Source organism: Sardina pilchardus, chromosome 1, assembly GCF_963854185.1.
Source record: "Sardina pilchardus chromosome 1, fSarPil1.1, whole genome shotgun sequence".
Classification (NCBI taxonomy): domain Eukaryota; kingdom Metazoa; phylum Chordata; class Actinopteri; order Clupeiformes; family Clupeidae; genus Sardina; species Sardina pilchardus.
The window spans coordinates 31,583,973-31,599,147 of NC_084994.1; the positions used below are offsets into that span (position 1 = coordinate 31,583,973).

The following is a 15,175-nucleotide window of genomic DNA, read 5'->3' on the forward strand; positions in this document are numbered from 1 at the left end:
CGACAGCAGGCGATATAGGCTACCTTTTTTGCTGCAGAGTGTCAAATCCAGTGACGTCATTTAACAGCAGGACTCGCCATCGTCTTTTAATTTAGGGATATAATCAGAAATGGGCGGCAAGATTACTCGCATTCACTCTATTTTCGTCCACTAAAGCTCATTAACGACCTGATGTACAGTAGATAGGCGGCGACCGTCTGATTGGTGAGAGAGATAGACTAGCCTATACTACAGAGACAGCAACTGCATAACGGTTCGCGTTTCCCTCCGGTACGCTCACGTTACCAGGTTGTGGTGCGCACTTTTGTGTGTTCCAAAAGCCCTGCAACTCTGCTCTGTTGGTGAGGACAGTCACACGGACAAGAGAAGGACAGGCACGGACTCACTATGTTGACGTTGCTGACAGCTATGTACTTGGTGGTGCGGGCGGCTTCGTCGGAGGTAAGACGCGCCTCTCCTTGACAACGGTAGCACGCTGTAAGGCTGTGTGTTGAACAAACATAAAAGCGACGTGCTTTGCAGTTACCTCCAACAAAGCCCGTATTTGACTGCAGGGGAAATACTTGTGTCATTCCTTCCCTCTGAAAAATCTTTTGTAAAAAAAATGTTGCTAGGCAACTTCTTTACCACAGGGTTTTTTGAGGACAACCGTGTCCTGTGCGTAATTTCTGCTGTGTTGAATATTCGCTGTTGGCATTCATCTTATCATTCAGTGAGGGGCTTATCCATAATGCAAAATGTGTTGGTGTACCGCAATTGGACATCATGGGGTTTCAACGACCGCGTTATCTTTAATTCACTAACTTTGACGCTGCGTAGGGGAGCTGCTACCCCTCCGAGTGGTACCATGGAGAGCGCCCCATGCACGGTAGCGTGATAGCCCTGCTCACAGTCAAGGGGATTGGTAACAGTGCGCAATCCACACCCTCTCTTATGTAATGGCAATTTTGGCAGAGAATTCGGAATGTCGAAGGCTGATCCCTCACAGAATAATGAGGCTACACTTTAGGCGTCTGACCTGGCTATGACGGCAGGCTGTTTGCGTGGTTGTTTTGACGATGCACGTCATTGACATGCAATCATCACAATTTAAGCTGAGTAGAGTAGACCTGCGCAGGTGAATTCATAGAGGTTCATAGAGGTTACCGTGCCTCTCTCCTTTTTGTCTCATCCTGTTTTGCCACTCCCAAACTAAGATAGCTCTCTCTCTCTCTCTCTCTCTCTCTCTCTCTCTCTCTCTCTCTCTCTCTCTCTCTCTCTCTCTCTCTCTCTCTCTCTCTCTCTCTCACACACACACACACACACACAGACACACACACACACACATGCCCACACACGCGCGCACACACACACACACACACACACACACACACACACACACACACACACACACACACACACACACACACACACACACACACACACACACAGTGTTGCCCAAACAGCAGTCCATTCATACAAATAATGAGGGAGATAAAGGGCAAGAAATGTGTCTGTGACTACAAAACTATACAACATATTGATGTATTTATCTGTAATTTCAGATAAACACAGGAGAGCTTTCAAATTCCTTGTGCTGTAGTAGGGGATATCCAAAGGCAGCTCTATAACAACTAAGCCTTCTCAATATCAATAGGAAAATCATCAACACAGCAACATCTATGGGCGAAAACATCACCAACAAACAGCCCACAGGAGCACTTTGTCAAGCAGGCCCCTGCCTTCGTCAGTGTTGTGTAAATAACACTACGACACCCTCAGACTCTAACTCACAACACCTTCAGAAAACTCAACAGTGATGTCTGTCTGCCACCCCAGACCCACCACCCTCCTCACCAGAGGTGTAAGAAAGGCCAGCTTTAGAAAGTAAAAGTCCTTCCACATTTCTGTTCCAACCATTTAATTAGCTAGTTCTAATGAACACAGATCTTACGTCAAGTAGGTCAGGTAATTAGTGAATTCACCTATGTTGAGTGCGCAGGTAGAACCAATAGATGGCAGGACTTCTCACGGTGGGTTCTCACGGTGGGTTCTCTACCAACAAATACCGACACATTTTTCAGTCATTCCTCGTTGTTGGTTGAGATCTGATCAGTAAAAGGTCCGCACACTTGCTCTCACTTAGTTTACTTTATTAAAGACGTTACGTTTCGAGCCGCGTGGCTCTTCTTCAAGTCTGAAGAAGCAGTTTATCATAGTTAGCAGCCATGCAGGTTGATCAGATCAATTAGACATATCACCTGTGTTCAGTGCACAGGTAGGAAGAATATATGGCTGGACTTTCACTTTCTGGACCAGGAATGTCCGCCTCCACCTCTGTCTTAAGTAAACTAGTTTAATCCTCTCTCTCTCTCCTCTCTCTCTCTCTCTCTCTCTCTCTCTCTCTCTCTCTCTCTCTCTCTCTCTCTGTTTGAGGGACTGAGTTGAGAATTGGGGTTGTTTTCTCTAATCATCATGTTTTAGTGGCCAGTATGCTGGAGGTAACTTGTTGATCAGGTTCAGTGGGATCACTTACACATAACACACCACTCATACATTTGAACCATTTACTTATGTCCACACGAGGAAAACAAAAACTTGTGCAGGGACACAAATATTAAAGATGGCAACACTTATACAAACGTATAAATCAGTGTCACAGGGTCACTCACTTCAATAGCACTCAATGAGCATAATGCAGTGCTTATGTGGCTAAGTAGGAGAGAGAGAGAGAGAGAGAGAGAGAGAGACTATATAACCCTTGTACTTTCAACTTTATTTTATCCACTGTTTGTCCTACATCACAAAGACTGTCTAGTTCCAACAGGTTGGGATCCCCTGCCAACAGTGGCTCTTTCTTTGCATTTCACAAACTGAGCCAGTAGATGGGTTAGGCCATGTGTCATCTTAGCAGACTAAGGCTGCTAATCTCCATTTACCTGTCACGGGAGAGGGAGAGTGTGTGTGTGTGTGAGAGAGAGAGAGATAAAGAGAGAGGGGAAGAAAAACAAAGAGAGAGGGAGAAGGAGAGAGAGAGAGAGAGAGAGAGGGAAGACGGAAATTAAGAGGAAGTATAACTAATGCAGCCCTTCTGTTTCTAGACATGATCAAGTTGTTCAATGGCCTGTCATTCAGAAAACGTACAGTATTGTCCATGAGCATGTGTGATTTCACTTGCATTCAAACTCAATTTATGGATATAGAGTCTTTTCATGCATGTTACTATAGTCTTTTGGGCTTGCCACTAGCGCGTAACAACCGTTTGTATTTATTTCTGCACGCTTTGCGTCAAACCAGCTCTCTTTCAAAACTCGACCTTTAATCGGGCTTTTGAGTACAGTTATCCATATTTGGTAGTGGGAGGGACGTCAGCTAGAGGGAAATGCTGACGTCAGAGCGGTTCTTCATGGGGAATGTGTTCTTTCTCTCGAACTGGTTGTAAGGGAGAGCCAGCATCGTTGAGGAAATCAACTACATATCCCGGTGCTCGCTCGAAACGCTTTGGTGTTGCCGCATGACATTTCAGTAGAAGTATAGAGGTGACCCTGCCGTTGAGTCCTGAGTGGTGGGAAAGCATAGCTTGCAGACGTACGAGGATAACTTGCTTGGAAACATGGTAAGGAACAACGAATGTGTTATTACTGCGGAAAGTATGGAGATGGTTTATCCATCGATGGATCGTGCAGAATAGCAGCCATCATTCATTTGAGGTCCAATGTTGTAGCCTCTTTTAAATAGGAAGTTGTTTAAGGTTGATTTTATAATCTATTGTCTTCCATTATGATTTGCAGATCAAATGCATCTCTACCCAGATCAGATTGTAGGCCTATTTGTACCACGCCATCGTTAGTAACTTGGTGCGCTGACGTGCAAGGTTAGCGAGCTGGCATTGTCGTGTTGGCACAGACGTCTGCCGTGGATGTTGATTATGCCATGTATTATGTAATAATCGCGATGTAACTGTTTTTGCGAGGGCCTACGAACGCACTGGCCAAAATGAAACACCTGCTACCAGCGCAAGCTCGCTATTATAGTCGGCTTTGTTCAAACAATTGCAATCCGTCGCGTGGCACCTCAAGCATCATTCATTCGGTTGCGTCATGAATCATTTCATTCACAGCCGAGACTTTATAAATAGCAACATTGTTACGGCCTCTCGTAGTGCTCTCAGCCGCTTAACCAGCGCAGCTTAACTGTCCAATGCATCTTATCCTAATAAGTATGAATGGTCATTGTTGTGATTGTTGTTTTGTATTGTAATCGAAGGGCACCGATCGGTCGCGTCTGATCGCTGCCGCTTCGTTGCCCTTGACGGCGCTAAGTAGGTCAGATTGACGAGGCTCTGTGATGAATTTGTGCTTTGTCCTTGACTTTTTAGCCCGAACCAATCCGCGTCCTGGTCACCGGCGCCGCCGGGCAGATTGCCTATTCTCTGCTGTACAGCATCGCCAAGGGAGATGTCTTCGGCAAAGACCAGGTAAGACTGTGGAACAGCTTTGACTCCTTTGTGTAACACGAAAAGCACCGCGTAGTAGTGCGATTCGGCTTGCTGCTTTTCAACTGGAAATAACCGGCAGCGTTTGTTTTTTTGTGAAATAAGATTGGTGTTGCATAACAAGTGTGATTGAAACATGTTCGGTGGTATTTTTGGCGAGCTCGTGTGATGAATGAGCACAGGAGAATGATGGATTCTTCCACCTTCCCTCCCTCTCTCTCTCAGCCAATCATCCTGGTGCTTTTGGACATTCCGCCCATGCTGCCCGTCTTGGATGGGGTCGTCATGGAGCTGCAGGACTGTGCTCTCCCGCTTCTGAGGGGTGAGGCTTCCATCCCCTAACCCCCGCCTCCACCACACACACACACACACACACACACACACACACACACACACACACACACACACACACACACACACACACATACACACACACACACACATTCACGGTCTGCCCCAGTTCTCTACCAGCAACTGCAGCTGCAGCAGCAGCATATGGTTGTGCTGTTCTGTCCAATCTATCTCACATGCCCCTGGGATCTTCATGTTCTGCACAGAGAGTGATAAAAATCGTACAATCACACACACACTCTCTCTCTCTCTCTCTCTCTCTCTCTCTCTCTCTCTCTCTCTCTCTCTCTCTCTCTCTCTCTCTCTGTGATTCTGTCTTCGACTCTCTTGCATATTTTCTACTGTCTTTGTTATCTCTTTCTGCTACATCATCTCTTTTCTATCTCTCTCTCTCTCTCTCTCTCTCTCTGTAGTTCCGGTTGTCTTCTCTTCTTTGCACGTGCGTCTTTACCGTCCCCCTCTCACCACGTTCTATATTGAGTTCGGTTGCAATGCAGGAAATTGTCTTTGAACTTGTGAACAATGCGGCGGGCGAGCGAGTGAGCGAGCGGCAGTTGCTCTGTAGACTCACCGCGCGCTGTGCGCTGACTGGCCAGAACCGGGGAGAGGCGGGGAGGTGTGGCCACCACACTGCAACCCCATTGGACAGCTCTCGGGGGTTCTATAGAGTGCAAACAGCCAATCACAGAGGCTCCTGGAAGAACAATAAGAGGTGGTGTCTGTCTGGGAAGAATTGGAAAAAAAAAGAAAGTTGGGTGGGTGGAGGAGAGAGAAAGGAGAGTTGGAGAGAAAGGATAGGTGGAGAAGAGGGGAGGAGAGGAGAAGAGTGGAGAGAAGAGAGAAGCAGGGTGATGGTCTATTTCATCATGTGAACCTTGGCTGAAGTTCAATGCTGATAACATTGGATTCACCGTTAGATAGACAAGCCGTTATCTTTTAAAAAGCCTCTGGTCTAGCATTCTAGTATTTTTTTGCAAGGCACCACAAAGGGTTGCAACAAGATTTTTTCTTTTTATCAGGTAGATAGCCGCAGGCAGATCACGTTCTATGACTTTGGTGGTTGACCCCTGATTACATGCCTGCGAGTGAATCCTCCCTCCGAACCTTTACCTTTGACCTTTAGGGGTGTGTGTGTGTAGGGGGGGTGGGGGGGGGGCACAAGGTTGTTACTTCAGTAGTTTTCCTCTCCTCTTCCACTCCTCCAGCTCTCTCTCTTCCAGGCCTTGTTTTGTAAACAGTGGCGCCTCTCGCCAAAAAAAAAAATCCTCCCACTCTTTAAGAGGTTGGGTTTTAATTATTTAGTCCAGGCAACCACAGGGTTGTGGTGTTGAGTGAGGGAGGGAGTGAGTGAAGGGAAGGAGCGAGCCTGTGCATGAGTGTGCAACAGCAGTAGTAGCAGCAGCCACATAGTGCAGTGAGCAGCAGCAGCCACCACCACCCTTACAGGGAGTGACTCAGCAAACCACCCATACAGGGAGTGACTCAGCAACTCTGATGCGGAGGAATCCTGTGGTCTGGCTCTGTCTCACGGCTAAGAGAGCGACGATCAATCATTTTGAATCGTTCGCCTCCAGAGTGCAGTGTGGCGTTACACAAGTGATGGCGTACCAATCCATTAAATGTCTTTTGTTTATCAAATGTGTTTATTTATTTCTGAAATGTGTGTTTGTGTGTGCATGTAAACAATCCCAACAATATGGCTACTTTTCCCTGATCGTGTGTGTGTGTGTGTGTATGTGTGAGAGAGAGAGAGAGAGAGAGTTAGTGAATGTGTGTGTGTGTGAGAGAGAGAGAGAGTTGGTGAGTGTGTGTGTGTGTGTGTGTGTGTGTGTGTGTGCGCCCGTGCGCACATCTATTATTAAACCCAGCCCCTCCTCCCTCTCCCTGCTCCTCCAGAGGTCATTCCCACGGACAAGGTGGAGGTGGGCTTCAAGGACCTGGATGCTGCCATCCTGGTGGGCTCCATGCCCAGGAAGGAAGGCATGGAGCGCAAGGACCTGCTGAAGGCCAACGTGGCCATCTTCAAGACCCAGGGCGCCGCCCTGGACAAGTACGCCAAGAAGACCGTCAAGGTGACCGCCCGGCCCCGCCCCGCCCCGACCCGCCTCGCCCGCCCGCCCAGTCGTCCGCATAGCGGTCTGACTGCCTGCGGGCATTAACGCAGAGGGTGCAACGTGTGACTGCAGTCTGCTTGGGTGCAATCAATGAGAGAGAGAGAGAGACTGTGTGAGAGAGAGGAAGTGTGTGTGTGTGTGTGTGTGTGAGAGAGAGAGAGAGAGAATGTATGTGTGTGTGTGTGAGAGAGAGAGAATGTATGTGTGTGTGTGTGTATGTGAGAGAGAGAATGTATGTATGTGTGTGTGTGTGTGTGTGAGAGAGAGAATGTATGTGTGTGTGTGTGAGAGAGAGAGAGAGAGAATGTGTGTGTGTGTGTGTGTGTGAGAGAGAGAGAGAGAGAGAGAGAGAATGTATGTGTGGGTGAGAGAGAGAATGTGAATGTGTGTGTTTGTGAGAGAGAATGTATGTATGTGTGTGTGTGTGTGCTGATGTTCCAGCCTATTGCTGGGTATCAGTGTTTGGATTTTCATGTACAGTACATGATTAATCTACAATAACAACCTACAATCAAGAGGGTGTTTTTAGGGGGAAGAACACTGGTGCAGTTGGGAACGGCATGTTATTGCAATGTCTTCATAGGGCCGACAGCACAATATAATCAGTCTAAACACACAGAAAGGCATTTTCAATCCTTTAAGTGGCTCTGATACAAGAGCCTTGTGTCCAAGGATCCATTACCCTGCATGCACACTCATTTGCAATTTCATTGGCAGCCACTTAATAGGTAAACGTAAAAGTGTGGAGGTTCAGGTAACCTGCACAATAGACTAAGGGGGTCACATACAGTACAGTGCACGAGTAGGCCAGACCATTCTGAGTTATTAAAAGTATAAGTTTATTATCAAGAGTTTGAAGCGATCAGACACAAGGAGCGGGTATTCCATTCTCTATATGGGAAAGTGAAGTCTTTCTTCAAGCTTTGTTCTGCACTCTGTTCAAGTTTAGGGTGAAATGGTCAGAGATTATTTCACAGCTTAGTCGTGAAGTCCTTTTGCCATCCGATTCAGTTCATTAAATAGATTGATTGATTGATTATTATTTGTGTATAGTTGGGGAATTCCTGCACACACATAGTTAATATATGCCCCTGTCTTGGATCATCAAAACCTGAATTGTGATTTGTTGTACAGTAGGCGACATTACTGCCACTTGTTGCTCAATGGCACTTGGTTTTGGTGAGTAAAATAGGGCCTAGTCACTGGAACATGAGTTAGAATTGTAAGTCAAACTGAGGTCCCTGATTGGCTGGCATTCCAGTGGTAATCACTTATGGAATGGCTCAGCCTGGAAAGTTCCGGAATGGTCCTTGTGAAATGTTGTGTACATAGTGGGACTATAGTGGTACTACCCCGAGGCGCATGCCGAACCTGATTTGAAGCACGGTGAACGCGCACAATATGGGACGGAAGTTTGGTTTTACGGTGTAATGTAAGACCGTTGGTCAATGTGATCCGAATCGCTGGAAAAACAAAGGTTCAGAAGTCCATTACTGTGGTGACGTAGTTTCATGGCGCGATTTAATGTTATAACGACCTTGACCCGACTCCCTCTGGTTTAGACTGTGAAAGTAAAGGCTCGTGTTTGTTTAAACGTGTCGTGCACTCCCCTGGGGAAGCCAATAGTCTCTCACGCTCTAGAAACACACACAACAAGGGTTTCCTTATTATGTTTATCATAATATGTTTGCCACTTTATATCTTCCATTTTTTGTGTTGATCTAATCATTCTTTAAAACTGAAATCATACTTTTATTATTCCACCACTTTACAGTAAACCACCCATGCACTCTTATGTGTGCTTGTTTTAGGATTATGCTTTCTTTTGATGTTTTTGTCATTTTGGCAAAATAAATATTTGGAATTCACAAATTCTAATCCTAACAAATTTCAATACGAAAGTATATTTCAGATATTATTAGACCATTAGACAAATTTCAATATGTCCTTTGTAGTATTTTGTAGTATTCTGTAGTGTAGAAGGACTGTTCTCACCTGATGTGTGTGTACGTGTGTGTGTGACTGTTGTGTTTTGTCTCCAGGTTCTGGTCGTGGGAAATCCTGCTAACACCAACTGCCTCATCGCCTCCAAGTCGGCTCCCTCCATCCCCAAGGAGAACTTCTCCTGCCTCACCCGCCTGGACCACAACAGAGCCCGCTCCCAGGTGTGTCTGTCTGTCTGTCTGTCTGTCTGTCTGTCTGTCTGTCTGTCTGTGTGCGTGTATTTGTGTGTGTCTGTGTATTTGTGTGTGTGTGTGTCTGTGTGCGTGTATTTGTGTATGTGTGTGTGTGTGTGCACGGGGGTTTTTCTGCGTCTTTGTGTGTCTGTCTCTGTGCTGTGAATCTTTCCTATGAGCTTAATCAAAGTATCCTATTGGTTAGCAAACAAAGGAAAGTTCTCCGCGCTTCTGCAGTTGTGCGACAATCTGGTGCAACCAGGCCAGGACAGAGGCGCATGAAAGAAGAGGAATGCCGGTGCAACACAGATGTCTTCTTTAAGATTTATTTTAAAAGGTGCAAAACATGACTAACGTTTCGACGTTACAAACGTCTTCATCAGAGTCCTAGAGTCCTAGAGTCAAGGACTCTGATGAAGACATTTGTAACGTCAAAACGTTTGTCATGTTTTGCACCTTTTAAAATGAATCTTAAAGAAGACATCTGTGTTGCACCGGCATTCCTCTTCTTTCATATCCTATTGGTTAGTTAGAGGTTTAAACAGCACTGGTGCATTTGCACACAATCATTGATGAAATGAGGGGCTGAGACAGACAGTATACCAAACAGCTCGATTATGTTTATCTGTGCCTTAAGGAACATATGAGACATCATCTTACTGTAAATGCAGTGTTGTAAGCCTTCATCTTCAAAATACTGTAGGGGTGCCTCTCATTTACAGTAGTCTTATACCTCCTCCCTCCCTCCCTTCCTCGGTCCTCGTCCTCACTGATCTAGATAAAGAATGATGGGGCGGCAACAATGGGATAGTCTATCCAGTGTTAGGTATAGATCAGTGGGAACGAGCCTCGAGGACCGCGCATCGAGGATCGAGGAGAGAGTTATGAGAGCCAGCCACCCTATGTGTCCAAAATACCCGTGTTTGAGATATGAGATATGAGCTACCCAGTGGGACGCAGAACTGATGTTTTCCTCCACACCCCCAGGTGGCGATCCGTGTCGGCGTGTCCTCCGATGAGGTGAAGAACGTCATCATCTGGGGAAACCACTCCTCCACCCAGTACCCCGACGTCCACCACTGCAAGGTCAACGTGCGCGGCAAAGAGATGGCCGCCTTCGACGCCATCAAGGATGACGCCTGGCTCAAGGGAGACTTCATCTCGGTAAGACGCTGTCACCCAAGCCCACACTGACATCACGGGAGCAGTGGGAGACCCTTAAAGGGGCAGTCCTTATCCATTATTATCCATAGGCGAGGGGTGTATTTGATTGGCTGTTAGCTCAAATATCAATCGTTTGGACTGCACCTTTAAGACTGAGGCTTAAGGCCTGTTTTCATTTCTCCTTTTCTGTATGCTGATCTCACTCTTCTCTACTGTTTTTGTCCTCTTCTTCTCTTCCTCTCTCTTGTCTTTTCCCCCTCTGCCTTCCTACCCTGTATCTCTCTCTCTTTCTTTCATTCTTTCTCCATCTCCCTCTTCTCTCCTCTCATCTCCTCTCTCTCTCTCCTTTCACCCTTTTCCTTCTCTGCCACTTTTCTCACCTCCTTCTCGCTTTTTCTCTTATCTGCTCATTTTCTTTCTTCTCCTCTCCTCTCTCTTCCTCTCCCCTTTAACTCTCCTCTCTCTCTCTAACTCTCCTATCTCTCTCTGCCCCCCCTCCCCTCCTCTCATCTCCTCTCTCTCTCCTTTCACCCTTTTCTTTCTCTGCCACTTTTCTCACCTCCTTCTCGCTTCTCTTTCTTTCTTCTCCTCTCCTCTCTCTTCCTCTCCCCTCTAACTCTCCTCTCTCTCTCTCTCTCTCTCTCTCTCTCTCTCTCTCTCTCTCTCTCTCTCTCTGCCCCCCCCCCTCCTCTCTCTGCGTCCATCAGACGGTGCAGCTGCGTGGTGCTGCCGTGATCAAGGCCAGGAAGCTGTCCAGCGCCATGTCTGCCGCCAAGGCCATCTGTGACCACATGAGGGACATCTGGTTCGGCACCCCCGAGGTGAGACTTCACAGACATCGCTTCCTCATCAGAGCCACTCATACGGCTGTGTCTCAAACCGCCTATACTTGCACACTTCAAATACTCAGTTTAAGTATATTGGGACGATACTAACCATGATATCGGGACAATAATAACCATGGAAAAGTAGGGCACAACACAAGTAAAAGTTCGTAGGCTGTGTCTCAAACCGCCTACTTGCACACTTCAAATACTCAGTTTAAGTATATAGTGCAGATATTGGGACAATACTAACCATGGCAAAGTGGGCACAACACAAGTAAGCACTCAGTGCACACTAGCAGTGTACTGATGGAAGTATGTGGTTAGAGACACAACCATAGTCTTATCACAGGGGCCAGTGTGGCTGGCTCCTATGACGGTATATCATAGTCACTAAATAGTCTTTTGATTTATCCTAGCCTGCTGCATCATACTGACATGATTTAAAACATCACAGGGTGGAAGGGAGAATTTATGAAGTTCTTTTGAGAAAATTTAAAAATATCGAGATATATTGTATATCGTGAAATAAACTAAAAATATCGAGATATTCTTTTTTAGCCATATCGCCCAGCCCTAGTCTTATCACAGGGGCAGTATGGCTGGCTCCTATGACGGTACAGTATATTAAAGACATCACAGAGACCCTGTCTCGCATCGCTACCTCGTAATCGCTCCTAGTCTTATCAGAGAGCAGGACGGCTCCTATAACAATAAATTAAAGATATCAGACATGCCGCCTTGTATCACTCCATCATAATCACCCACTCTTAGTCTCATCAGCACAGGGGAGGGTGGCTTCCATGACCGTACAGTACAATATGAAGCCACAATTTGATGTATACTTATACGTACATTTTAATTATACGTATACTTTTTTGATCCTGTGAGGGGAAATTCAGTATCTGCATAGCCGTATAGGCAAACCCCTCAGCAGCCTGTGATACACTTGTGACATTTCCCATCGCTCTGATCAGGGTAAGGCATGTCTTTTGGTTTAACCCACCTAATATCTGTATGAACAGTCACACAGATATTACCTCAGTCGATGTGTACTCTGAGCGACCATCATGACTCTGTGGCTCTGTGACGGCTGTTGTGACAGTCCTGAGTCTGACATAAAGGAGTGTGTGTGTGTGTGTGTGTTTTATAACAGCAGTTCAGCACATCAAATGTACACACACACACACACACACACACGATGTCATTGGATTGGTGCCATGAGGAGCATCACTCATGTAATCCAGCAGAAAAGAGAGTGCAGAAAAAGGAACGCAAAAGCTCCACGTTCCTAATCACCACATTCCTAATCACACATGTCGTTGTATATTTGCTGGCCAACTCTCAGAGATGTCCTCATCTTATGGCCATGTCTCTGCTCTTACGACAGCAGAACATTATTATTGTGGCAGTTAACTCAATTTAAATGTGTGTATTAGCGTATTATTATTATACTTATTTATTTGATTATTTATTCATTTATTCTTTTTAATTCTATTTTATCTTCAGTGATTTATACAATGGCATCATTAAGATGGTAAAATGAAAAAATAAAACAAAATTGGAAATATTTATTTCAATAAGCAGTAAATAAAGTGGATAACCGCAGATGACTGTAGTGGCTTAAAGCTACGAGGGGGGAAAACTTTGGCTTAGCAGGTGTCCATCTTCTCTAAGTGCGCTCTTTATGGTCGTCCTCCATTGTCATCTCTTGTAGCTGCAACTGATCCAGCCGGCACTTCCCAACTCCATTGCTTGACCATCAACATGAGCGACTCGCACAAAGCTGGAGATTATCTTGATCCTTTTATAAACCCCGTGTTGTTGTAGAGCACTCTGCTTACCAGTATATGCAGCACTGGAGAGTGGGGGGGGGGGGGAGGAGAAGCGTCACAGAGTATCACTCCAGAGGACTTTTTGTGCGTTGTTTAAAAGAAAAAAAAAAGAAGCTTACTCTTCGTCGGACCTCTTCTGTCCTATCCAATCTGTCCTAATAAAGGCAAAAAAAGCCCCAGAAAATATGCTTAGAATAATAATTAAAAACAAATTAAAAAGCTCACTCTTTAAGATGCCTATTGTCTCGTTATATAATTAATTTTTTGGCACTCTGTTTAGGTGGGTGTGTTTGACTTGTTCATGTAGGATGCGGATTATATCTGTTCGGACAATGTTCTATTTTGTCTGTGTTTTTAGCGTCCGCGAGCATGTGAGGGTGTGCTAGGATGTAAATGCGGCTGTTTATAGTTTATAATCTCCATAATAGACTCTCGCCTTTCATCGAGTTAGACATTTGCAAAATGTCCACAGAGTCATGTAAACAGGGGCTCTATGTGGACATTACAGCCAGGCTACACCAGACATGCAGCCAATAGCAGTCTGTCCGCAAACGCAAACACAATGCGTGCCCTGCTCTTGCCCCTGGTGTAGTCAGTTCCATTGGTTATAAGTGGAAGTGTATATGGCAGACTTCTCAAGAGCTCTCGCTCTCTAAACAAACAGGACCGAAAGATTCCTTGTTTACTCAATATTGCATAACCGTATCATCATAACCATGGCTGTAAAACACACACAATAACACAAACATGTAAGGAGGTGATGAGGCATTAAAAGCAAGACAAAAAGATGGACTAACTCCCATCATGTGTTCTTGTTCCAGGGTGAGTGGGTGTCCATGGGTGTCTATGCTGGTGGAAACTCCTACGGGGTCCCTGAAGACCTCATGTACTCATTCCCAGTCATGATCAAGGTAAAGGAGACATTACACTCGTGTGTGTGTGTGTGTGTGTGTGTGTGTGTGTGTGTGTGTGTGTGTGTGTGTGTGTGTGAATATTATAATGTACTCATTCCCAGTCATGATCAAGGTAAAGGAGCCGTCACACTCCTGTGGAATAGAATTTCTACAACTCAGTGTGTTCTAGTGAACACGGTGAAGCCTCTGTTTTAACTTGATTAATGACTTGTAGGTTTGCTTGTGTGTTCTTGATTGATAGTTGATTGGTATGGAGTCACTGAACGGACATAACAAAAAAAGAAAACCCCACTTTTGTCCCCGAAGGGGCTCAAAAGATCCAAATCTCTAATATGCCATTATTAGATTAAATAGGCTATTGTTAGTTCCTCGAACATTGAGATAAATCCATTGATTGATTTACCTGAGGCTGATTTGAATTGGACACGGATTGACGTGGCACCTGATCAATTAAAACACCATAGAGAGATGCCAGACATGCAGGTGTGTGTGTGTGTGTGTGTGTGTGTGTGTGTGTGAGAGAGAGAATATTATAAAGTGCCATTTTACTGACCTGTTTCTCATTGGTCCAGAACAAGACCTGGACGGTGGTAGATGGCCTGTCCATCAACGACTTCTCCAAGGGCAAGATGGACGCCACCGCCGCCGAGCTGGTGGACGAGCGCGACACTGCCGTCGCCTTCCTGAGCGTGTGACTGCCTCCGCCGACCACGGCTCCGCAGCGCCCCGTAGACGCCCAGAAGCCTCCCCGCTCACAGCTGTGAACCTCCATGTCATGTTGCTGCCTGTGTGTGTGTGTGTGTGCGTGCGTGCGTGTGTGTGTGTGAGAGATCAACTGTATGTATGTGGATGAGTGTGTCTGTGTTGAGCTGAGGGAAGGTGTTCCTTCATCTCTCTCTCTCCATGTGTTTGTTTTTGTGTGTATTTCACTTACCAGACAACAGACGTAACATTAAAGATCTGTCAGAAGACACAAAACGAGAAGACTCCGACTCCTGCAGGTTTCAATCGGGCGACACAACAATAGGGAATGTCCCTGTGAAAGATGAGAACGCACATAGTTGTCCCGATCACTGTAACAATACCTGTTGTTCAACAACAATAATAATAAAAAACAATATGAAAACAATTTCATTTGTCTGTTGTGTTATTGTTTACCTCCCTCCCTTTCCCCTCTTGAATTTCTCCTTGGGGATCAATAATGTATATCTATCTATCTAACTATCTATCTATCTATCTATCTATCTATCTATCTATCTATCTATCTATCTCTATCTAGTTCTGTTTTAAACTGTCACAGTGACTTTATGCCGGTAGGAGGC

At 45.6% G+C, this 15,175-nt stretch overlaps 1 protein-coding gene across 2 annotated transcripts; it reads left to right on the forward strand.

The window, feature by feature from the left end:
* The first annotated feature begins 278 nt into the window (after positions 1-278).
* Positions 279-14,982, forward strand: mdh1aa (malate dehydrogenase 1Aa, NAD (soluble)). 2 transcript variants are annotated; one of them, XM_062542154.1, is made up of 9 exons: positions 279-441; positions 4,358-4,456; positions 4,700-4,796; positions 6,722-6,897; positions 8,982-9,104; positions 10,104-10,280; positions 10,988-11,101; positions 13,761-13,850; positions 14,426-14,982. In XM_062542154.1, exons 1-9 carry the CDS (start codon positions 388-390, stop codon positions 14,546-14,548), a joined length of 1,053 nt encoding a protein of 350 aa, XP_062398138.1. In that variant the 5' UTR covers positions 279-387; the 3' UTR covers positions 14,549-14,982. The 2 variants fall into 2 exon arrangements, with proteins under 2 accessions (XP_062398138.1, XP_062398145.1); XM_062542161.1 differs by lacking the exon at positions 279-441 and adding an exon at positions 3,435-3,595.
* Positions 14,983-15,175: the final 193 nt, after the last annotated feature.

Coding starts and splice junctions, on each gene's coding strand:
- mdh1aa (XM_062542154.1), top strand. CDS start 388: ATGTTGACGTTGCTGACAGCTATGTACTTGGTGGTGCGGGCGGCTTCG. Junction 4,797..6,721: donor TGCTCTCCCGCTTCTGAGGG/GTGAGGCTTCCA, acceptor CTGCTCCTCCAG/AGGTCATTCCCACGGACAAG. Junction 13,851..14,425: donor CATTCCCAGTCATGATCAAG/GTAAAGGAGACA, acceptor TCATTGGTCCAG/AACAAGACCTGGACGGTGGT.